General features: G+C 49.7%; 2 protein-coding genes across 3 annotated transcripts; one reads left to right on the top strand and one right to left on the bottom strand.

Annotated features, from left to right (window-relative positions):
- Positions 1–2,226: 2,226 nt before the first annotated feature.
- Positions 2,227–16,208, bottom strand: LOC149365868 (uncharacterized). The gene is made up of 10 exons (XM_089569351.1): positions 16,200–16,208; positions 14,849–15,120; positions 12,648–12,794; positions 11,647–11,748; positions 9,590–9,655; positions 8,311–8,475; positions 7,701–7,807; positions 7,129–7,155; positions 3,740–3,820; positions 2,227–2,943 (listed from the first exon to the last, which is right to left on the bottom strand). The coding sequence occupies exons 1-10, from the start codon at positions 16,206–16,208 to the stop codon at positions 2,816–2,818; spliced, it is 1,104 nt and encodes a 367-aa protein (XP_089425477.1). The 3' UTR covers positions 2,227–2,815.
- Positions 7,681–24,938, top strand: LOC149365867 (uncharacterized). Of its 2 annotated transcripts, XM_089546906.1 has the most exons (6): positions 7,681–7,773; positions 19,041–19,240; positions 20,109–20,213; positions 21,058–21,372; positions 21,977–22,563; positions 23,167–24,938. In XM_089546906.1, exons 3-6 carry the CDS (start codon positions 20,130–20,132, stop codon positions 24,893–24,895), a joined length of 2,715 nt encoding a protein of 904 aa, XP_089403032.1. In that variant the 5' UTR covers positions 7,681–7,773; positions 19,041–19,240; positions 20,109–20,129; the 3' UTR covers positions 24,896–24,938. The 2 variants fall into 2 exon arrangements, with proteins under 2 accessions (XP_089403032.1, XP_089403037.1); XM_089546911.1 differs by lacking the exons at positions 7,681–7,773; positions 19,041–19,240; positions 20,109–20,213 and having other exon boundaries at positions 21,232–21,372; positions 21,982–22,563.
- Positions 24,939–25,210: the final 272 nt, after the last annotated feature.

The raw sequence follows: 25,210 nt of genomic DNA, 5'->3' as shown, positions 1-25,210 counted from the left end.
TAGTACGTATAGGTGCCGCCAGTCGCCTGCAAGCCGGGTGGGAGCTAAGCCGCTAAGCCTCTAAGCGGGTTATGGTATGTGTAGTCTCTTCTCTGTTACTCCGACTGCCTGGTCGCCTATTAGTGAGGTCTGACACTTGCTCGTTCTTCGTCATCCGTAAGTTGACCCCTGTTCGTTTTTCCTCTGTTCTTTCACCGGTGAGAGGTTCCGGGTTTATGCAGCTGTTACTACTGAAGCGTACCGAATCATCTAGTCGCCGCGGTAGCTCAGTGGTTATGGGTCTCGGCTGCTGACCGGAAAGACGCGGATTCGATCACGGCCGCGGCGGCCGAATTTCGATGGAGGGGAAATTCTAGAGGCCCGTGTACTGTGCGATGTCAGTGCACGTTAAATAACCCCAGGTGGTCGAAATTTTTGGAGCCCTACACTACGGCGTCCCTCATAGCCTGAGTCGCTTTGGGACGTTAAACCCCCATAAACAAAACCATCCAACAGTTGAGGTTAGAAGTAAAGTATACGCCGAACCGGAAAAAAAAAATCTAAACAGGGAGCAAGCTGTCATCCTGAGCAAAGTGCAGTCAAATATTTATATCAACCGAGTCAAATTGTTGCAAAATTCGTACTATCCGCTTAGCGCCTTCTCTGGTGAAATGGCTAGCTTTTGTCACATATGATACGGGCATACCAGAAAAATCTAGGCATTGCGAGAATCAATAACCCAACAACTGAGGACTGCACGGAGGGCGGTGCTGTACAGCTTACACCCGGAAGACCAGATTTGGCTGGTGAACCGGGCAAGAGCGGTGGCAGAAGCAATATGGGCTCATGCAATGAAGACCCGCCCAACTGACCTGGATTTATTCTCTTGATTAAATCTCAATTAATTAAGCTCACCCACCAGGTAGGTGGTGGGTAAGCTATCTAAATAATTTAGCTCATTAGTTTTTTTTTTAATGTTGATGTGCGCAGAACAAGTCAGTGAACACTCATTTGTTTCGGAGCCACACCGGCGCTTGTAACACGACGGCGTTATTAAAAAATGGCTGAGCCTTAACTTGGTTAAGCCTGGAGAATGCGAAGCATCATCGTGTCGCGTAATTTGGAGGCGCACAACCACAGCGACGGCGCGAGGTGGGCCCCCGTTTCTCCACTGTCGTGACGGCATCGTGTCACGTGGTGTGACGTCATTTATCACGTGATTTGGAGGCGCACAACCACAGCGACGGCGCGAGGTGGGCCCCCGTTTCTCCACTGTCGTGACAGCATCGAGTCACGTGGTGTGACGTCATTTATCACGTGATTTGGAGGCGCACAACCACAGCGATGGCGCGAAGTGGGCCTCCGTTTCTCCACTGCCGTGACGTCGTCGTGTCACGTGGTGTGGCATCATCGTATCACGTGATTTGGAGGCGCACAACCACAGCGACGGCGCGAGGTGGGCCCCCGTTTCTCCACTGTCATGACGTCATCGTGTCACGTAGTGTGACGTCATGTATCACGTGATTTGGAGGTGCACAACCACAGCGACGGCGCGAGGTGGGCCCCCGTTTCTCTACTGTCGTGACGTCATCGTGTCACGTAGTGTGACGTCATGTATCACGTGATTTGGAGGCGCATAACCACGGTGAAGGGCTGAAGTGGTAGCTAAAGTAGTATGCTTCGCATAAAACTGTGTTCATTTGGCATACGTGACTTACCCATAGCCCTACCGGGCATGTCGCAAATAGCTCGAAGTAAAAGTTCCAGCCATCTGCGGCATATTATATCTCTGCAGTAACCGAAGCGGGTTCAAAGACCTTGAGGGACAGTTAAGTTCAACTCGAGAGTATGATCCGGTCGTTTGGGGGTTACCTGGCGTACCCTTCCGCCACCACATACTATTTAATAATTACACATGATCGTCCATATTAATTGATAGTGACCCTAATGAACCAACTGTTCCACGCTATCACATACTGCTTTATTGCACATAATCTTCCATATTCATTGGTAGTTAGTGACCATAATGAAAATTAAGGCTGCGGTTTGGGCGGGTTGGTATTGATTCATTGTGAATACACCGCGGGAAAACGAGACGAACGAAGAAAGACACAACACAAGCGCTGACTCGCAACTGATTTTTATAGGAAGAAAACGTTCGTTTAAATGCTTTCCTATCCAGGAAAACACCAAAACTAAAGGAAGACAACTAAAGCTACTGATCATACATGACGGTGACATGACACACACATCAACGCCGTGGCACATGCGCGTGACACAGATGTCTTTTCCGGATAAGAACACTATCATTGAGAGCGATAGAGGGATCGCTGATGCACCCGCCACTCCATCGTGAATATGAAATGCCTCTAATTTCCCGTGTTAACCTGTCTTTATGTTTGGCGAGGATGACGGTGTTAAAGAAGAGAGGAGGAGTGCATGAACCTTTCTTCCAATGAATGTAAGCTTGTCAGAGACGCATTTGCTCCATTATGCTTGTGACGAGATGTTGCATGTAAGGCGAAGTTGCACAATGTGCTGTCATTCCGCCTCATGCGCGGCTCTAATTTCAGTATTCTATACTATATAGCTAAATGCAAAGTTCATGCTGGGGAGTAACATATATTACTGCTCTGCGTTTATACGAAGAAAAGAAGAGTACGTCTTCAAAACGTTTTACGAGAGAAGTATTTTTACCGTGCATCTCTGAGACGCTGTAGCATTTACGTTTCGAAACAAACGTGGTGCCGCAGGTCCTATAATGCTGGCAGGGCGTGTATAGTCTATACGCAAGACAGCCGAGCTCCGCGCCGGCACGGCCTTCGTTCGAGGCTCTTCAGACCAGCCTCCTGCGCATGTCGTCGTCGGCGCCGAAGGCGCCTCCTGGTGTCACGGTACCCTCGGAGGTGGTGTCGGACGTCTCGGTGACGGAGTCGTCGTCGCCGCCGCCCGCCGCTCGCGTCGCTGCACGTTCAACCAACAATGCAGCCTCGGATTACCACCACCGCAAAGTGGGCTCTCTCCATTTGCGTTTCGCAGACGCGTATTGAATCCTTCCCAGCAGCTGTCACGTCGTGGATGTGTTCTAGCATCTATAGTATGGTGTTCTCTATTATTTTACCGTGTCTCGTAGTAATAGTGGTTTTACTCCCCCTAAAATATAGTGTGGAGTATTTATCGCTTCCCAAGCAGCAATGTAATTGTCGCAATATTGTAAACGTATTGGCAAAGGCTGGATCTACGAAGGATCAGAGTGATACCATGGGCCGATTACCTATGCTGTTTGGGTGTATTCTTATATTATTATTGGGATACAATTAGAAACACCCTGAGGCCAGAAATTGGAGGGAACGCTTAACCGCCACCTTAAGGGTACGACGTGATAACGTAAAGAGTTAATTCCCATATACGAAGAAGGTCATTCTCTATGCTGTACATTCATAGATCCCTGGGAGGGTGAAGAGGGTGGGATGTGAAGAGAGGCCCGATAAGATTTCGCTGATTCGCATTGCACGACTAGGCTTTCTTTTACTGCCGACGATGTATTTTCCACGGCCAAATGCAGGGCTTAATGTCTAATTTCAAAGCTATAACGGCTTTTGCTTAGTAATGCGCTAAGCCGGTAGGCTTAGCTCTTTTTCCGTCTTCGTATTCCATTGCGTTACTCTAAGCGGCACAGTAACAGAGCTATAGCATGCATTTCGGTATTTCATGCAAGTTCCCATCTGTTTGCGCCAGCTGCGACGCGCTTCGTGCTTACCGGCCCTCCAGTGAGCCTGTAGCTGATGCACTGGAGTGCTGCGACGCTTCCCCTCCGGCGTGCCCTGAGCCACTTCGCGGACTGTGGGCACAGACACGCGCAATATGAAAAATAAAAAGAGAGAGAGAAAGGCGGTGCGACATTTTCTCATTACTTGGCGCGGTGACGTACAACAGACCTAACGCGTTCTTGCAGATCGAGCAAGTCTCTGCGGCACTCTCGTTCCTGATTGGCAAATCGTGTACGCGACATCGCGGTAATGGGCGGAAAGACGACAAACCTTCCATCTGGTCCAAGACAGTTGCGCCCAATGACCAATTACGTGACTATAGTCCTCTTGGGTAGTACAAAGTTTAAGGGAACCACCAAAGGCGGCTGTAAATTTGGAAAGCTACATTAGAGCACTGCACGGGCCTCAATCTGAGGCCCGAGCCCGGCCCGGGCCCGAGACCTCAAGCCCGAGCCCGGCCCAGGCCCGCGGCTTCAAGCCGGGGCCCGGCCCGGGCCCGCTAAATTATCGTTCTAGCGAGCCCGGCCCGATCCGTGAATCCCGGAGTGAAGCCCAGCCCGGGCCCGACCCGGCCCGTTTCACAGTAACGCTTGAGGTATGCTGCTCACTCTGAGCAAGTAGACTGCTACTACACCGATAAGGAACTGGCCGACAAAAGTTCTGAAGCCGCAGTTTGGCTACCAGAAAGTTGGTTCTTTTTAACCCAGAAGGACGTGATTAAGAGTAGTGCTCGCCAGGCCCTTCTTTTCGAGAGTGATCTCGTGTATGTGGGCAAGGATAAGCTCGGAAGTTCCGAGAGCTAACTAAAAATGGCTGCATACGCGCGTAGTAGTCTACTTTGCGTTTCCCCATGATTTTAATCAGTTATATTCTGCCGCCCGCGAAGTATAAATATTAAAGCTGCCTAGCAAGCAGTAGGACACGATCTCACATGTTGAGCTTATAGCCGACCTGGTCGCCTTTCAGCAGAAACGACAAGCTAAAAGGCTGGAGTATTTCACGGTATGTGTTCGAAGACTATAAGCGTCCTAAACTAATATGTTCTTCCCGAATGCATTTCTAAAAATGTATCGGTATGTTTTGGGATCACGAACCATCAATGACCAATTAGCGCCGGTTGAATTTTACTCTTACTGCACCTCGGCGTGGATATAAAGAAATAAATAAGTCAATGAATGAAGCTTAGTTTCTTCTCGGCGCGTACTATAACTCATAGCTCATCCATGTCGCTGCTTCAATGCCGCAGTTGTGCACTTCACTCCGCAATAGTGAATGAAAAGTCGCGAACACCAGCCGTTTCTGTACGGCTCGGGCACGCAGCTTTAAGCCCGAGCCCGGCCCGGGCCCGCAACTTCAGGCCCTGGCCCGGCCCAGGCCCGGCAAAACAAATCATGTCCCGGCCCGACCCGGCCGGGCCGGCCCGCGGGCCGGGCCGGGCTTTCGGGCTGGCCCGAGCCCGTGCAGTGCACTAAGCTACATCACCTTGGGGTGAGTCAGCTAAGTTCCTTTCCTTTGTAGCCGTATGGCTGCGCTTGGATGGATGTTAATGAGTAATTACTCCATTATTTCGAAACTACACCCCCTTAAGGGATTCTCCCCAAACATTGGACTAAGACCATTCCCACTACCGAGTTGTGGATCAGTTCGTCTCGCCCTATCATCCGCAAGCCGCCCTGGCTAGCTTAGTTGGTAGAGCGACTGCCCCGGATAGGCGGTGGTCCCGGGTTCGATCCCAGCATCAAGGAAGAATTTTTCTTCGACTACGAACTACTGATGCTAAAGCTGTACAGCTTTCCTTTGTAGCTGCATGCTTGCGCTTTGGTGAATGTGAATGAACATCCACTCCCTTAAACCAGCTGCAATATATTAAAAAGCTGCAGGCGAATCCGTGCTACCCCTGTGTTATCCTATACTTCTTGAAATGCAGTTTCCATGGTATTTATTTATACAGCATGTACAGCTGCAACGGAAGAAGAATGGCACAAGTGAATCATGATCGGAGCGAAAAAATCGCGACACGCGGCGCTATTGTTGCCGAGTGCACCGATAGCGAGAGTGCCAGGAACATTCCATTTCCTAAAGCGGGGGTGGCCGGCAGAAAGCCGCCCACCTAGACATTCGCCCATCAGAAATGCAACATCTTAAACGAACGCCTGCAAATGTCTTATCAGCCAAACCATGTGCTAAGGCGGCTAAGCACATAATCTCGTTTTATTTATTTTTTGCGCTAGCGTGGCAAGCAACGTTATATTTATCACCGTTTTCCTTTAAAAATGTGCTGGGGATGCACTGCCAAAAGTAATGTGCGGCAGTGCCTGCTTTCGGATGGGCTGCTTTCTGTCGGCCGCCCCCACTTTGGAAAGTGGAATGTGCCAGGCATTCTCGCTATCTGCATAGAGTAACATAAAAGTAAAGAGCGGACACTCGGGCCCTTTCGCGGCCGAGTTCGGCGCTTCCCCGTTTCCGCCAGATGGCACTGAACGTGCAAATAAAAAAAGAAAAAGAGTATGGTCTTGGCATATCTTGGCTTGCAGTGACGTGCGCTGCGCGCCTACGGTCGCAGTTACGTCAGCAACAGCGGCGTCTTTTAAGTGCGTCAAGCCAACGGGCAAGCACGCCCAGGCGGCAGTGTGCGACGGACCGACGGTGTGAGCGGCTGTATTTTTTTGCGGCGTCTGCAAGCTTCGTGGGCACGTCCGTTTTGTGTACTGCTGTGGTGCTGCGACGGTTGTTTCTTCCACCCCGTGAACTGTCCAACAAGAAGCTGCAGCTGTCGGCCTTAAAGGCGGCGGCGGCGGCTCTTCCTAAGCACTTCCAAAGAGGCAACAAAGCTGCGTCAAGGGCAGATGCCCACCACCAGGTTTTGACAGTAGAGCCTCCAAGATTCCTGTTTAGGCCTATCATCTCTGAGGCCAGTGCGTTTCCCCGGGTCCGCTAGGTGCGCTGTGCACAAAAGTCGGCCGCTGGGGCCTACGGGAGTGTCCGCTCTTTACTTCTATATTACTCTATGCTATCTGCGCATACGGCTACAATAGCGCCGCGTCTCGCAATTTTTCCGCTCCGGTCATGAGTAACTTGTGCTAATCTTTTTCCGTTGCAGCTGTACGTATAGGATGGCTAAAAGGGCGAGTTAGTGATATATTTTAGGAACGGCGCGGAAGTCTTGGACGATAGGGGAGGAAACGGCGTGTACGCGCGTACTCTAAGGGGTGAATTTGGGTCTGTTGGTTATACATGAAAAGAGCTAGTGCAAGAAACGGATTTCCTTTTCTCTAAGCCAAAACCACACGGCAGAGAAGGAAATCCCATTGCTCGGTTACTTTTGGCAAACTAGCACTAATATGCGCTCATTCTGAAAACAAACTTGATTTGAACTCACGTTTGCTGATGATGTTGTAAAGCCAGGCTGCAGTCACAGGTTATCAGGCGTACAGGAGTGAATTCACGTATAAATGAAACAGGAAACGAAGAAATACCCAAGAATTAGCCTATATGTGCTTAGAAAATGACTTTTCGCAATTTGCACTGAAAGAGTCTGAGCGCCATTAGAAACATCTTTTATCCGAATCAAATCTATTTGCTTCGGGGAAGTTTTGAGAAGTTTCTAAGGGCTTATACGTGCTTAGAAAATGACTTTTCGCAATTTGCACTGAAAGAGTCTGAGTGTCATTAGAAAATCTGTTATCCGAATCAAATCTATTTCCTTCGGGGCAGTTTTGAGAAGTTCCACAGTGCATAACGGTTGTATAGGGAGTAGTCACAGTGTCATCCATTTTGTCTATTGTACGGAGCACGGCAGAAGGCCGCACACATGTCTAATCGTCTTATTGCTACTAGCTTCCGGCCTGCATGCACTACTGAAGCTACACGCTGTACAACAAAATGGCGCCCGTGACGTCACTTAATACCTCCGTGACGTCACTAATACGACGCAGGAGCGGCGTCACTCACGCAAGTTTTCCTTGTAGGCGTACATGACCAAGGAGACCATGAGAAAGAGGCCGGCGAGGACGGCGAAGACGTGGTACGTAGTCTTCACCTTCCTGTCTCGCCATTTTCTGCAGACGTAGACAGAAATTAAGGGTCAGAGAGAAATCAATTTAAACATTAATCCCGCTGCTCCAGTCGCAAGCTTCTCGATTTTTTAGCTGCGCGTCTGAGCGACACAATGCCGCTGAACCAAAAAGCGGCGACTCGGAAGTCTCAAGTCTTGCTTCTTATTTCTCGATGCATAAATCCCGATTATTCTCGTTAGAAACGATGTTCTTCGGGATGGTGACACGCGGCTCGCGCTTGCCAGTGTGAACATCAGTCCATACTGCCGAGCCGCTTTACCAATGGGCACTGAAACTCCCTTGAACGTCCTGTGGACGTCCTGGGGATGTCCAGAGCCCATTGGGTTTATGGTCACGAGCCACAGCCGGCTGCGTGACCCCGGCGACATCACGAACGTGAATGCACGTCTCGGGGGAGCTTTTGCGTGTTTTGAGGCATAGTGCACTATATAGCACTAAAGTTTCCACTCTCGTTCATTGTATTTTCTTTTTTTTGGCTGCTATACCTGAGGAAGTAGTTCCGCCTGGTGATGTCCACCCGGCGTCCGGTGGGCAGGCGCAGCTTCTTGTAGTAGGGGTGCGCCTTGGAGTAGTGGCCCGCCGGCGTTTCCGCCTGGTCGTCGGCGCCGATGCTGCCCTGGCTCGAGTCTCCCTGGTACGAGTCGGTGAACCTGCACGGCGACGCAGTGAGCGCGGTCCCAATGCCCGATATAGATAAAAGCAATTTCAAGAACATCCTAAGGATACACCCGGGACATCTCCGTCCCATTTTGTTATTGGTAAAAACCCATTCTCTTTCTCTTTCTGGCTGCGTGTTTTCCAGCACAGCTCGCCCGTTCCTGGCTCCCGCGTCGTAACCGACGGCGTCGGCGCAACCGGTTGTCCAAGTAGTAGAGCGGAACGCCACCTGGGAGGTGGCTGCCACGGGAACTTCCCAGGGGGTGGCTAGCAGCCTATCACGCCACCTGCCAGCCGTGAATAGCTGTGTTCTAATTTCTAATTACCGGCTATCGTAATCGTCTATCATTTTTAAGGCGAAATCCTTTAATGCCTCATACTGTCGTTATCAGACGCGTCGGCAGCCGTGTCAACAGACGCGTCGGCAGGAGTGTCGACAGACGCGTCGGCAGAAGTGTCAACAGAAGTGTCGACAGACGCGTCGGCAGAAGTGTCGACAGAAGTGTCGACAGACGCGTCGGCAGCCGTGTCGACAGACGCGTCGGCAGATTTGTCCGCCTTTCGGCGTCACTGCTTAAAGGCTCAAGGTTCCAGCATGAATAAAGGCGCATCTAGTGAATGCATGGGCTTCATAAATAAAATAAAAGGAGTAAAGTCAAGAAAAAAATAAAAATAAGAAAAACAAAAATAAAAACAAAATAAAAAAGATGTGGGAATAAAAATAAAAAAGCAATAAAATTAAGAAAAGGAGCAAAAAAAAACAAAATATGAAAAATAAAGTAAAAAAAAAACAGTGGCCAGGAAACGCTTTCGCCGTGCAGCACTTTAGAGAGCCAAAGTGCCCCCTGAATTTTTTTTATATTTTTCAGACAAAAGAAGGCGCATCAGTTGCTGAGCAAATTGCATTTAGAAATTTTCCCGCCAGCAGACTCAAACTTGTGACGATATACATCGAGGACTCCGTGATCGCCGTTTTTCAAGTGAGCATTGAAAGGCGCGGTGTAGCTTGGACTCTGAGATCCGTTAGTTTTCGGGTAACGGGGATATGAAAAAAAATATCGATACCTTACATCCGTGCAATTACAAGCAACAATGAATTGTCCTCACTGCTCGAAGTCACGGCCTTCGTCGTACTTCCGTAGCCTTCTTATCCGCTCGCGACGACGTCGGATGCTGCGAGCAAGAAAGGAGCGAATTAGAGAAACGCAGGAGGATCAAGTTTTCGCTGCCATGGTTAGTACATGTGTTCTGATTTTCGCAGTTATAATTTTGCTATATTGTCTCGTCGGCAGCATGAGAGATACCGAAGCGAGTGACCTTTTTTTTTAAGGCGGAAGCCTTTAATGCCTCATCGTTGTACGCAGGACTTGTCGACATAAATGTCACGCTTTTAAATTGGTCGAAATGGTCGTCACGTCACAGTGCGCGGATTTCAAACGGGCCAATTGTACTTTGGCTAGTAACCTTGCAACCAATTAAAGGGACGGTATGGTGATGCTCCAACTAAGTGGAACTGAGGTTAATTAATTGCGTAATTAACCAAGTATCCTAATTAACCTTTCTAGTCAGACCAGATAAATAAATAAAACCGAGCTCGAAATTGGTCGAGTTGGGGAATCGAACCCCGGTCTCCGGGGTGCGAGACGGGCACGCTACCACTCCGCCATACCAGCTCGATGGTTTGGAATGAACAAAGGCGCGTCTAGTAAATACGGTGTCTTCGTTCACTTCCATCTTCTTCCCTTCCCGTTAAGGCGAGGTTCAGGTGTCCACCGAGATATGAGAGACAGATACATTCCCTTTCCTCAAAAACCAATTCACAGACGAGCAAGGCGTAGAGGCAATGGCGTTCTGTGGACTCCCTGGCAGCGATGCAAGACGCTGTCGCGTTCCACTCTTAGAGGCGATGCTTAAGATCTTAACCACACATCAGTGACACAAGCAGCACCACCGCACTTAAGGCTTCCGCCTCTCCGCACTTTAGGCCAACAAAGCGCCCCACTGAATTTTTTGTTTCCGGTCGCAACAACTTAAAATTGGTAATAGCGGCGTTATACAGTGTTTGTGAACTTTATAATGGCGTTTAGCTCGTAATTACAGTAATATATACCAACGAAGTGGACGCTGAAGAAGTCTTGGCTGCAGCCAGTATCGAGGTTAACACTTTGACGTTATAGTTCCTCTTTTTTGTTGCGAAAGCAACACTACGCGAGTCGCCGAGCCTTTACGCGGAGCTGACGAAAGGCCATACTGCGCATGCGCGAGGAGCAGTGACGTCACACGGCGCATAGCTGGCGCGCCGTCGCTGCGCGTGTGACTCAGAGGTGTCGCCACCGCGCTCGCCAGTTGCGCATACGCAGTAGCGGCGCATAGCTAGCGTGCCGGGGCCGCCACTGCCAATTTTTGACCACGAGAAGAACTGTTGAAAGTCTAACACAGAGCTTACAAGCTCATTTAATCGGTGCTTCTACAGTCATCCGTTTTCCCGCTGTCTCTTTGGCATATGCCCCAAGGGCATTCTAAACGCATAGCATTTTTAGGGCCTCTAGGAGGAAGGAAAGTGCTTAATGGGCATTAACGTATTGTGAGCGCATAAAAGAATGCCTATGTGCCTTACAGCATGCGCTTCCATAGAAGTCCATGAGGCGCTATCTTCCTCCATGCCTCCCTGGATATCACAGAATCCTATTGAGGCAACACCGGACATCGCGAAAGTGATAAGGTTATCCCTGTAAATGCCCGGCATTTAGTAAACGATTATTCGTCGTTTATCAAATCAAACTGAAGAGTAACAGACTTTACTTGTTTTGAAGGAACTCGCATCCGTTGTCGTAGGCCAGTATCAAAGACTGCAAATAACTGACCGGATGTTAACCCTCGTGGCAATGCGAATTTCAATGACAGCTGAGGGTGGTGCGAGACTGAGGTACACCAGCTCACGTGCTACTATGCCGCTGCTGTCACATTGGCGCCTCGGTCAAGCTGTAGCGATTGCCTCATGACGTCACTCTACTTGGGCCAATCAACGTATTGCGTTTTTATGACGTCATGTGTAACGTCACTCCGATGGAACCAATAGGCGGTGGGTTGCTAGCGCCATGCATGACGTCACTCCATCATGACCAATCAGCGCGTAATGCGCCGACAGGAGACGGACGGCGTACTTCTCTTGCGTGACCTTGTCGTCGAGCTGGGGCGGCGCCACGGCGAAGGCGAAGGGCCACCACCGCTCCCACAGGGTCTCGGGTTCGTTCCTCACCGGTGCCCTGGATGGAGTACCGAGCGAACATGTGAGCGACCAGCTAGGAGACACGCGGTCATCGGAGTGCACTGAAACCGGAAGAACGATGTACCGAAAATATATTACTGAAAAGAACCGTCTTTTTTTGTTGAAAATTCGGCCTTGGTAAGGTTTGCTGGGGAAATTTTTTTTCCCCCTGTGGGTATGGCCCTTGCTGTAGACCGTATCCCCTCAAACTGGCCTTTTGGCATTTCTCCCGCCGTGGACGTAGACGAAACTGCCCAAAATAGCGCTTCTAGAACTTATTTCAATGCAATTCCCCCCGCTCAATTCGCAATCGTATCAAAATTAACTCCCGAGTTCTTTAACTCGCCGCGATGTGGCGCCACTTATGGGGATCGGTGACTTACGTCATAGCGCTAGCTGTTCGCTTATTTCTCCTGCCAAGCCGCTTTTTATGGGCGGCCCTCATCCTCTCATGTTAAGTGCGGAGCAGGCGAGAATCTTAGCTAATGGTAGAGAGAGAGAAATGAACAGCAAGAGGGCTCAAATTTGCCAGAATCGGTTGATTTGCCTGGCACGAGATGGCGTTGGCCCAGCTTTAGGTTTTCACGACCAGGTTTCATGACTGCCTAGTCACAAGGTGTGAAAAGTCGCACTCGTTGGTCACAAGAATACATGATCTGATAACCAACATTCGCGCTCACCTTACGATAACCGCCGTTCACTACGCGTAACCAGGACGATCGCCCAAATTTGTTTGTTTTTTTCGTTGTGCAAATCATCTGTGTCTTATCGAAATATAGCTCAGAAGATTTCCTGGATGTCCGCGTCGCTGATGGGAGCCAAGAACGATGTTTGGCTAAAAAGATGACTCCCGAATACAGAAATCTAACTGGGGACAATGACATCACGGGCGCTCACTTGGACATTGGTTTCCGAGACTCCTCGGCCAGGAGGACGTCATCGGCGACCGTGGGCCCCTCCATGGAGACGGGCATTTTTTCCGGCGGAGGTAGCCTCGATGCACGGCGGTTGGCCTTCGAAGACTTGGCGCGCACAGAGGCCTTTCTGCGGAAAACATCCAACGACCACAGCCTATCATCAATTTCACAGCCGTTTTCCTCAGCATCGTCATCGCTGTCAAAGATTTTGTTGCTTTCTGATCCATCGCTAGCTGTCAAAACTATCTTGTTAACATCAAACTTTCTATAGTCGGATACAACTAAAGAACGAAGCGGCTTCTCCCCGTAAAAAGGACCCCCTGTCCAGCCAATGGCGTCGGCCGACTCTCATGAACCTGCTAGCGGGACAATGGAGGGAGCGGTTATGACAATGGAGGGGGCGAATATCCGCAACCATGGAGGCAGGGCACTATCCCCTTACATCCGCCACTTCCTGCATTGTTACGCTAGCAGGCTCATGAGAACTCGCCGACGCCATTGGCTTGAAGGGGGTCCTTTGACGGGGAAAAGCCGCTCCGTTCTTGAGTTGTATCCGCGACTATTACCATGAAGGGATCGACCAGGCTTCAATAATACATCGGCACAATGGTGTGTCGATGACGATGGAGATTGCGGGCACTTGCAGGGAGCATCTCAAAATAAACTTGTGCTGACAGCGAAGAGAACATTGTTTCCGCAGTTGTAAACGTCCATAGTCGTAAGCATGCGAGGGGGTGGTATACGGACGGAGTTCTCTTTTCCGCTGTGAAAGTCCATATTTTGCATGCGGGCAATACGCGAGCAAATACGACATGTAATTTCCTGCACGGGCTAGGATGTTTCTAAAGTTAAATTTAGTCCACTTCCTAAATTATGTGCAGACTCATCCCAACTGACTGAATCGACTAAAGTTCAAATGGTTCAAAACATGGCAATGCGTGCCAATCTCTTTTTTCTTTTGATGATTCAATCGCATTTGCATATCGACTGCTAAATATTCAGCCCCTAACAACTCGCGTTTATTACAATGTGCTAGTCTTAACTTACAAAGTGATTAGTCGCATTGTAAGCTATCCCTCGATAACGCTCACAAATCACACAGTAACACATGCACTATCAGTTTCACAATATACACGTTAGCTGCACCACCCGTTGGAAGAAAATATGAATCATTTTCGTTTTTTGATTCTATAGGCTGATGAATTAATTGCCACAAACATCAGATATGTCGTTTCGCTCATATAAACAGACAGTTTTGTTAACACATTTTTAAAGAAGAAAATGCGGTAGATTTGGGAGTTGGCTCAATCTCAAATATTCCAAAGAGCCCTCAAATTTCCGAAGTAGGCCCAATCCAGAAAATTAATTATGATCGATTAGTAGGAATTAGCGGGTGAAATATTAGTATTAGTGGGTTATTAAGGTGGATTCGTTGGGAATAAATGAGTGGATTAAGGTGGAAGAGTGAATCGGGTTAGTATATTATCCCATATGATAGTCTATAGGAAAGTACTCGTACATTCTAGACCCCAGATTTTCAAATCTGGCAAGCATGACATCCCGACCCTCTCGACCAATCACAGAATTTATTTGCTGAAAAGCTCTTTTTTTGCAAGACAACCGAAATCCTATCGCATTAAAACAGTCATAATAATAAGGGAGTAATTACTCCCTTATTACAAATCTACTCCACCTTGGGGGATTCCCCTAAAACATTTGACCAACACTGTTCCCACTTCGAGTTATTGATCAATTCGCTCTCGCTCTATCATAAGCTTGCCGTCCTGGTTAGCTCAATTGGTAGAGCGACTGCTCCGGTGTAGCGGTGGTCCTGGGTTCGAACCCCGGACCAGGACGAACTTTACTTTAACTACGAAGTTTCTCTTTCCTTTGTAGCCGTATGGCTGCGCTCGGGTGGATGCCAATGAGTAATTACTCCCTTATTACAAATCTACTCCACCTTGGGGGATTCCCCTAAAACATTTGACCAACATCGTGCCTTTGTGTTCGCGGAACCTTAACGCCGTTAATAACGATTTCGAAGGGCGCTCCACCACGGTAATGGCTTCACAAGTAAAGGTAGAACGTGACGGAGATCAAAGTTCACTGGCGAGCGACCATACAAAGCCAGAGAGGGATGATGCTTCGTGAAGTAGTGTAAACCGGAAGTAGAGAGCTTGCCTTCCGGATTGCTGCGCTGCGGTGGGGACGGACATGCTCTGGTTCTTGGCGGCAGCGGCGACGGGCGTCGAGGGCCTTGGCATTGTTACGTTAAGGAGCACCGGGGCAGCGCCCGGCGCAGCGACGGATCCTCCGCGCTGCGTCGACGGCGCCAGCGACATCCGACGCAGCACTAGCGGGGACATCTGCGTCCCTGGACCCACAGCGGCGGCGCCCAGGGCCGGGGTGGTCGCGATGGGCGCGACGTTAACGCGCCTCTTGGGTGCGGGCACCTGGACGTCGTATAGGAAAGGGCGAAGGAGGCGGATTAGTCGCTCGAAAAGTTGACGAGGACGGCCTATTAAACCGAAAGCCTCATAGGCTCATGACTCGCCGGCGTGTGCGTCTGCAGTTGTTGTCCCACCCTAGCTGTCATTCAAAGTGATGACGTCATCAACATGGCGTAGTATGTCGTAACACGTAATGAATTATTGAAATTAAGAAATTTGCGGGAATATGGTGGCCGCGCCTGGCGAAGGACAGGGTTAATTGGACAGACATGGGAGAGGCCTTTGCCCTGCAGTGGGCGTAGTCAGGCTGAAATTTCAGGCTGAAATTAACCAAAATACTTGATAAAACAATAAAAACTGAATACGTCATATACATTGCGCAGCATGTTGTAGCGCAAAATTAGTTGAATTTAAAAAATAATAAAAATAATTAACATAAACTGATGACGTCATCCAATGGCGTAGTATGTCGTAACCGGAAACCTACTGCGCTTACACGTGATGTCACATATGACGTCATCACAGCAGTAAGAGAGGCACCAACAGAGGCGGAAATGGCTTTCGCCTCCTCGCACTTTAGTGAGAGCAAAGTGCCCCTAGAATTTTTTTAGTTGATATACAACGGAAGAGAGAGTAAACTCGGACATAACTTCACCAGCGAAAGAACGAGACACGAGAAGAACAACAGGACAAGCGTTGTCCTGTGTTGTTCTTCTCGTGTCTCGTTCTTTCGCTGGTGAAGTTATGTCTGATGTACACCAACTAGCCCACATGGGTACCTTGAGACAGTAAACTCTGAAGCGATCCTCTGTGAATCGTTTGATTGCGTTATCAGCCAGCCAGGCGTTCGTTATATCCGAGGGCGACTCTCTCAAGTTCGTTATATCCGAGATCAACACACTAAGATCAACACACACCTGAGGTCCAGACATGAAATTATATCCAAGGTTACACACAAAAATTCGTTTTATACGTGGTTTACACAATAACGTTCGCTATATCCGAGGTGTCATAATGAGGTTCGTTATATACCAGGTAGTGTATCAAGTTCATTCGTAGCCCGGTGGGTAGGTTGCACCTACCATCACCATTTCTGCTTGCACTGAAATTTCTCATGCTAACGCATCATTATATGAAAAAGACATGGACAAAGGGAAGAGTATGCACGGTTGGCCGCTACTTCCTACTCATCTATTCAGAAGAAGCACCTCACCAACCGGGAAACTGTTTCGCAGTCACGTCTATGCTTTTTTTTTCTTTCACTTGTGAAATGCCATTTCTCTACTGTGATGAACATTAATACCTGTAGGCAGCTTGTCAGTCTCGGCACAGAACCTCACCTAAACGGAGAATTGAAAATCACTGACCGGAAAGGCTGGCCAGGGTCGAGCCTGCACCGGCGGCCGAAGAACGTTCTGCTGGGGTAATTGGCTCAAAGGCGGCCGCTGACTGGACGCGTTCCCAAATGACGTCATTCTGTTGGGGTGTCGGTGAACAGGTATCCCACGACTCTGTGCTTAGTGCCCTGAAAATTAATGGAAAAGACAAATCGTGACGTTGCCACCCATCCTTGAGTGTCAGGTCCCCGGGCATACAGACTTCGAGGAAGATTTACCCTCAGCTCACCGAGCCTGTCTCACCAGCTCCACAAGCTCTGGTAAACAAATATCATTCTGTACGGAATCAAGCGGTCCGAGCTCACGTTTACATTTAGAGGAACACCCAGAGGCAACCGTCGGACATACGCAAGAGAAATATCCAGGAAATTAACCGGAAGCTTCGTGAACTGGCATGATTGATCAACCAAGCTGGCTATCCATGTTGGCCGTTCACCATTACTCCGATAGTCTTAATCACTAGAAACGACCGCAAAGCCTCCCACAGTACAGAGAGTCTGCATGCAAGTCTTAGGGCATGTGAGGTCGTTACATGTCACAGGTCATTTGCGATTCCTCCTGGCATTTCCTTTTAATATCAGTCTTAGTTATTTCGCCAACAAGGTATACTCGTAAATGATGGTGTCCAAGCTTTGGTTCCGGTACTGCCAACAAAAAGTAGCAGACGTTTTAGCGTGGCTAAGAGCGCAATATCGTGCAAATAGCGCTAGTTGCAGTGGCCACTTAAGGTACTTACGTGCTATTGCATTTGACCTAAAGGCCTTTACCCTGAAGACATTTAGCCTAAATGCCTAAAGGCCTTCACCCTGAAGGAATTTACCTTGAAGGCCTTCACCAAAGCATTTGACCTAAATGCCTTTACCCGGAAGGCATTAACCCTAAAGGCATTTGACGTAAAGGCCTTCACCCTGAAGGAATATACCTTGAAGTTTATAACCCAGGTGTACCCTTCAGCCACGTGAAGGCCACTCAGCGCACACGCCTGGCAGGTTGCCCACAACCCAGCGGGCAGGTGGATCGCCTGCCACAAAGCAGGCTTCAGGGACGTGCAGTCATTACCGTAACCGAGCACATGTGGTTTATTTTCTTAGCCGCGTAGAGAAGCACTTATGGCAGCCCTTAAGCTATGAATCTGTGTAAAGTAAGGTGAGCCCTTGCCCTCAGGTTCTGACACCCTTCGGTCTTTAGGGGTGCCGTAAAGGCTCCATTTTACGGTTGAGAAGCAAAAACCTGTTGCTCGGTTACTTTTGGCAAAGGGGGTATTATGCCCGAGATAAAAAAAAATACGCCTAGAAGTGCTGCCGCACTAAAATATGACTGCTGTCTCGGGTGCCACAAGGCCTACCACGTCGCCCCCTCCCAGAAGCGGTTTAAGCGTACCTTTCTCGTTATTCGAGCTTGTTGTGTCCTGAGCTCCACTTCAGACGATGAGCCCGACGCTGGCTCACTCCTTGCGGCTGCTTTGTCTTGATCCCAATTCGGAGGCTCCCCAAAGCTGTCGATCTCAGCTTTCGGGATGCGCGTGTGGAACGGCTCGTGCGTTCTTCTTTTTCGGTCCGTCTTTCCTGGCAGCAATTCCAGCTTCGTTTACCTTCGTCGTCCCTCCAATACACTGTTTTGTACTCACTTTTTAATACGACAGCATTAGAAGTCTCATCTGGAGAAAAAGGCGGCGTCACTTAATCCCACGTTACAGTTGGCGTCACTTTAGAACTTAATTAATTTAAATATGAATTAAGCTACGGCGTAGTTATGACAGTCAGCGAGAGCCGTCATGTCCCTCCATTTTCTCCCATGGCTGGGCAGAGGTGTGTAGAGCTAAACGTCATTGTGCCGTGGCACTCCTTAGCCCAGCTAGCCTTGCGCTATTGAAATCCATCATCATCAACATTTTCTTCTTAGTGAAATTCGATTCTTTGGCTTTTGTGGCTATGTTGTCGGCAGTTTGTCAAGAAAATAAGAATTTATTGCTGATAAACGAAGTTAATAATAGAATATCTTTTCCCGCCACTTCCTTCAAACTTGTGGCGTTGACGATGACGTGTGGGCTGTTATGGACACCGTGATCGCTGACAGGAAGGGGATGGCGATCTGGTCTATCCTCAGCGATCTGCGCAGTGGGCACGACGTCACCGCTGTTGGATTTTGGCTCGCAGCTGCTAGTGTTCTCCAGGAAGCTGCCTGTAATTGTTGTTACTGGCCTCTTCCTGGCAAGTAAAAGGCATACACATATACATGTATGTCGCTTCGTTCTTGAGTTTCCTGGTTATATCGAGATTCGAACACTGTAAACGTTCAGCATACGAGTGGATACTCTGACCCTCTCTGCTCTGTATCTGTCACTCTACGTTGTCAGCTGTCAGTTCTCTTGCCATAGCTGGCGCTGCTGCCTTCCATTTTATTTGAAGCTTTTTCACCGGGCCTAGAAAACATTCACTCGAATCACAACGAAGCAAATGTAGTACATACTACTCCTTTCAACTGGGCAGACTGAAACAATGTCGGCAACGTGTTTACCGGGTACAGTACGACCACATAGACGACGACAAGGAAGAGGCAAGGGGGCCCGACGCTGCATCATCATCATCGACGCTGCAAGGGGCCGGTCGCCGCCAGCTCGGCGTGGTCGACGCCAGACCCGGTAGCGGAGGCCTGGCCAGGCCGCCGCCGTCGCCACGGCGATGCGACGCCGCAGGCACATTGCACCACTCGGTATGGTCAGGCAGGTATGTTCAGTTGAAGGGAAAACTGGTCGAGTGAAAATTTAGCATAAGGATCATCGTAAATAGAGCAGGACGAGGAAAGAAACAGACACATGAAACGGTGATTATCGACTGAATTTTATTTGGAGACAATTGTGTTTACAAAGATATGTTCAATGTGTGGCTGCTTGGAGATAGGAGTGCGCTTAGTTGTGGATCGTAAGTTGCGGCCCAGTGGCCAAGCGGATAAAAATCTGGACAAATTTTAGTTTGCATGGCTGCCAATAGGTGCCGCTGAACACTAAATATCACCGCGGGAATTTCTAATGCTTGGTACATTGCATAGATTTTTTAAGGCCATTGATAAATAGTTGATGTGAGCTAAGGAAGCATTTTATAGGTCAGATTTTTCAGCGAGGAGGGACAATCGGTAATGATAATCACCACGTTCGCGCAGAATGCCTCGGGACTATCGGACTCTCTAGTATGCGCACTGATATCCGTTGTACCCTGTGACCACTCCCTTGCACTATTCAACATGGATTCAGCTTTGTGAAAAAACAGTGCACGTCAAGCAGTCCATGCTCGAAGGTCATGGAATGCACTGAATGGACGAAGTGTGCGTGGAAGACACGTCCTTTCTATCGTGCACACGCAAGTATCGAAACACCTCTTCTCTGGACTGTTCCAAACCGGTTACGCCACCGCTTTCCGCCACCGCTTTCAGCCGTGCTATCGCTAGATGGACACAACAGTCCAGCAAGCAAACTGGCGACGCCCAGGGTGCGCTTATTGCAAAGGTCGCTACTCTACGTCCGTATTCGCGCAGTTTAAGTATAAACAAATTAGCCCGGGAAGTTCCATTTAAACGTACTTGGTGTCCTTGTTTCAGATCTAACTGGGGCTGGTTAATATGGCGGCACGGTGCAGGCTGGCAAATATCTTGCTCCTTCTAGCGGGCTTGATTGCCTGCGTGCTTCGAGCAAGAGCCGATCCGGTGAGTCTTGTCTCGTTCGCCTGCGCGGTCAAGCGTGTTATTTATTATTCACTCCCTGCGCGTTCGCGAGTTATTTGTTCAATGCTATCTTTAGGCGCGCACCATCCTCGCGAATAATAGCGCTCGCAAAGGCGATAGTTGCAAGACTGCACCTTCGCTTCTCAACACAATGTAGCAGGTTCAAAACCCTTTCCGGTGAGTCGAACTCGGAGGCGTGATCATTAATCTATCATTTCATTAGTGCGTGAGCAGTTCTCTCTTCTGTACTTCCTAAAGTTATGAGTTAGTACTGGTACTGGTATGGTATGACAGTCAGTACTCATACCACGCCAGATCTGACGGCTATTGCTCGGCGTTCTCAGTGTTTATCTCAAAACGTTTTTGAAGAACACCGGGCGTTTATCCTTGTGGTGATGCGAACTTCAGCGACAGTTTTGACGGTAAGAAACGGAGACACCACTCGGAGCGTTTATAATACTGTATAGGAGTTATAGGATGTCGAGTTTCTGCAGCTGCAGTAGCGCCACTGGCAAGGTCTTGAATATCTCGTGATGTCACGAGCGACGTCATGATTTTCGGACAAATCACGGACTGGTAGTCTGTCTGGCGTAGTGCGTTGTCGCGGCATCACGAATAACGTCAGTCCATTCTGACAAATTGGCGTGACGCGTTGTCATGATGCCATGTGTGACGTCACTCCAATATCACCAATCATCGTGACGCGTGTGATGTGTTACGCCAACCTCACCCACACCGCATAAATAGGAAGCGTGGCTGTAACAGCTGTCGCGCTGTAAAACATTTTCAAACTCACCACCGTGTCACGCGTCTGCTCCCTCGCCAGCACCACGTGGTCAAGAAAGACCTGCGCGTCGACCTGTCTATTCCGTCCTTGGGCGTGGTCCTGTCCCAGAGGCTTAACCGCAAGGCTTCTCAGTGGGACCAGCGGTCGCCGTGGCAGTACGACAGCACTGTGCTGGACGATAAGCAGAAAGGCGATGCCACCGACCAACAAGACTCGACCGGAACCAGTGCCTACGACAACAACGGCGGCAGTGCCAAGGCCTGGACTCACCGGGGACGCTTTGGCCAGGACATGACCGTCAGAACCGGGTCGATCACTTTCCCCACCGAGCATGACCACGGAAATGTTGGCCCGGTCAGCAGGCTCGTCTTTTCTCTTGCTCCAGACGCTATTTGCGGGTAGCAGCTGAGGCGCGCTTAATTAAATATAAACCGATGAGACCCTTTAAACAAGGGCGCATAGCCTTTCTTTAGCCACCTGCAACTTCCTTCCATCGTACGCTGCATTGCTATACTAAGCAGAGGTGTGATCAGAGAAAGCAGGCGACTCTGAAGCTCTCGTTCGGGCGGTAACCTTTCTTGTTTATGTTTAGCGACAGCAGTGGCAACGTGCCCTATAATGTGCCCGTTAGGGCACTTCATGTTTTTTTGGAAAGTGGTACCTGGAAAGTCATTCGGTACCGGAGTGCCATCTGTTGGAAAACCAAGTAAATGCTTTGAACGACCCCGTCTTGCCTTAAACCGGACACAGAGTGCCAGAAAACATGCGACGAGCTAGACTCGTCATCGGCCGGAAATCACAGCCAGATTATTATGACGAGCTTGGCTCGTCTAAGTCCGATAGTTGGTTAAACATGGCAGTGCTTTCGTTTCTAAATTTAACGGCAGCCAATCGACCATTCAGCCGTTAAGTTTACTGGAATCGTCCTCACTTCAGGAGGTTTTTTTTTACCGTGCAGGACAGGCGAGAGCAGGTGGTCCTGCGTCGCTGGAAGAACCTCATGGAACCGCGCGAGACACCACCAGCCGATCTGGTCATGGAGTCGACGCGACCTCCCGCAAAGCTGAAGCGTAGCAACGTCGACTTGGCCCCCTTTCGCGCAGCGGCGCGACAAGACGACTCTAAATTGCGCGCCAACACCGCCGAGCCCTTCGTCAGAATCACAGGCAGGACTTGCAACTGCACCGAACTTCTGACGAACGAGACCTTTAGCACGGTGGTGTTCCTGGTGCCGCATTCCCACGGGACGGCTGGGGAAGCCGACGCAAACGGGAGTTTGATCAGGGAGGTGATCCGGGCATCGCTGTCAAAATCTGTGCAGGTGGAAAGGATATATGAGAAGGGTTGTCGCTGCGGTGGTAATGACACCACGGTTCCGTCGCCGTCGAGTTCAAGTGCAGCTGCGAAAACGAAGACACCCATTTCGTGTGCCCGGAATGACAGCTCGGGCTTGAAGGCGACACCTGGTGCGGTGGACGTCACAAGGCTACCGAAGACCGCGAGCGCTGAAAAAGTTATGACGGTTGGGACTTTCGCCGAAGCCAGGTTTGTCACTATCCAAAAGACGTAGCTTTCGGTTCATTCCATTTATCTCATTTACTTAAGGGGCGTTACATGAGTTGGAGGAAAATTCATATCTGGGTGGCTCATAATAGGACGCAAAGAGCGAAACATAACACTGGATAGAATGTGGCATCTTGCATGATTTGCACATTGACAAACGTCAATGATGCTTCACTAGTAAGGCTATACTAGTCAAGTTGTGTGCATGAAAAATATTCAATGCTTAGAAACCCTGTGATAGGTAAAGTCCAGGAGCTAAATTTGTTGCACTTTTATGCATGGGACATTTAACTCCTCGTCGCCGCGTGAAGGGAGAACTACGGCGTGGGCCTGGACGACAAGAAAAATTTGTGCATGGTTTTGTGCCGGTCACACGTAAATTATGACCAGAGCAGTGTTCCACCGAACGGATCACTCAACGAAACTACTGCCAGCGTACTCTCGATGTCTCTTAGTGCTTAGCGTATACTGCGCTCAAATTATTTCCAAGTATGCAGATTTTGGGAGTGTGTTAAACGATTCAGTGCATACGATATGAGAAAGAACATTGCATTATATGCAGTTCTGCGCCTTACTTCCGTGCAGAATGCGTCTGCCCGAAGCCCGCCTTCAGACTGCGATGGCCAGTGCAGCGGGACGACCAGGAGGAACCAAGTGTCCCGTCCGTGTTTTCGTCAAACTTCCGGGCGAGGAACTTCCGGCGCGTGCCAAGGGCTGCCGGAAGCTGTGGCTTCCGGAAATCGTCTACAAGGAGGAGACGTTTTGGGAGTGCGAGGACCACGGGTCTACCGACTGCTTATACCGCGCGCCTGCCGGTAGCACCCGCCGTACCTTGCTAGCTCGAGGGTCGGGCAGCTTTCCACCAGAGAACATCACTCACATCGCACCTTACGCCTGGTTTGAAACCATGCGAAGAACACACTCGACCAGGAGCACGACAGAAACTAGCGAAGCGGCCCTCAAAAGAAGGTCGACTTTCTTAACCCCGCTGACGAAGTGCGGGAGCGCAGAGGACGCGTCGCAGAATGCTCCAGATATGAGGGCGCCCAAGCCAACGCAGTGCGTTCAGGGTTCATCCAACGAAAGCTGGCACTTGAGTCTGCGCATAGCGTTCCACACATTCGGCAACGACTCTAAGGTGGCAAACGCGACAATCGCCGCTGAGAGCCTGAAACCCCGTTACACAATCGTTGCAACGAAATCCAGTCAGACGAAGCCAAAGACGAACACAGGGTATCCCTTCTCGTCGTCCTTGCGCAAGTACGGCTCTGCTACCACGCGCACTACTCCAACTCAATACACTAGGTTTACGACTGCACTGATGGCGTCATTGACGTCGTCGAACGCCAGTAGGTTCCCACCTGCATGGTCTGCTCGATGCCCGCAGTACGACACACAGCGAGGGAACAACTCACTGGCTTTCATACTCATGTGCGCCGCAGCGGCGTTGGCAGCGCCATCTGGCGAATGCAACGGCAGCAGCTGCGAGCTAAAGAAGCGCGTCGCCGCCGAACCCGCGTCCAACGACGTACAACGCCAGAGGAGCACGCACTACCACCTGCACGACGACTACGACTTCGTTTGGACGCGCGCCCCGCTCACCTCAACGACGGTACGCCGGTCGCTTCGGTACCGCGCTCGTAACAGCACCGCTTTCCCTTACCCTTTTCGCGATTCCCACGAGCCGGCCCCCAACGTCCGCCGCGGTGGCCGAAGAACTACCGCCGCCAGAAAAGGAAGCAGCTTGGAACGCAAGCCGGCCATCTTCCACGAAGCAGCGGAGTCAAAGCCAGGAGACGCTAGAAATAATGCACGCAAGATGGCGACTACGGAGTCGACGACGTACCTCGAAATCATCTTAGGCTTAGCCAGCCCGGAAGCTTCGCGCCAGCGTGAACGTGACGACGTAGAACGACGGCAGGGCCCTAAGAAGCAAACCGGCTTCCTAGTCGGTCCCACAGAAAAGCACGGTGAAGCCGATCAGAACACGAGTAGACCACCAGGCAAGAGAGCGGCGATCGGATACGGAGAGGCCGAACGAAACGCCTTGTCGCCGGTGAACATTGACCTCTTCAAGTCCAGTATTAACATGAAGACGCATAATTCGGAGTGTAAAGATGCACGTTGCGCTGCGAATAGCGGGAAGAAATCTTTGTTGGAGCAAATTGTGGTCCGTCACGTCAACCCGCCGTCTGCGAGCGACGAGTACGAGTACTATTACGTGTACGATGAACCGCCAAGTATTAGGAACACGGTGGTGCCTGCGCAGAATGAGAGGCTGGATAAGAAAACGGAAAGTACGCTGCGAAAGTAAGCGTTTCGGCGGTAGTATTCGTTAATAAAACTATGTCGCATTCATCTACCAGGGTTTTCGCGTCCTACATACCCAACAATTCCAGACAAAGGCAATTTTTCAAGTTTATGAACGCAGTTATTTCATATATTGTAATATTTCACTATAACAGTGAATATATGGTCGATGCGAGCGATGGAAAAACGTTAAAAGATATTTCTACGCATCGGAAAAATTGACCATTACCTTCAATATTCCCATAACAGTACCTTATAATTTTACCTTATGAGAATTTTTCACCTAAGACTTTATACAATTTCTAAAAATAGGCTTTCG

This window comes from Amblyomma mixtum, chromosome 1 (genome assembly GCF_055824585.1).
Source record: "Amblyomma mixtum isolate Tamu chromosome 1, ASM5582458v1, whole genome shotgun sequence".
NCBI classification, from domain to species: domain Eukaryota; kingdom Metazoa; phylum Arthropoda; class Arachnida; order Ixodida; family Ixodidae; genus Amblyomma; species Amblyomma mixtum.
Note: the sequence above shows the minus strand (reverse complement) of the source record. Positions and strands in the feature narration are given on the sequence as shown.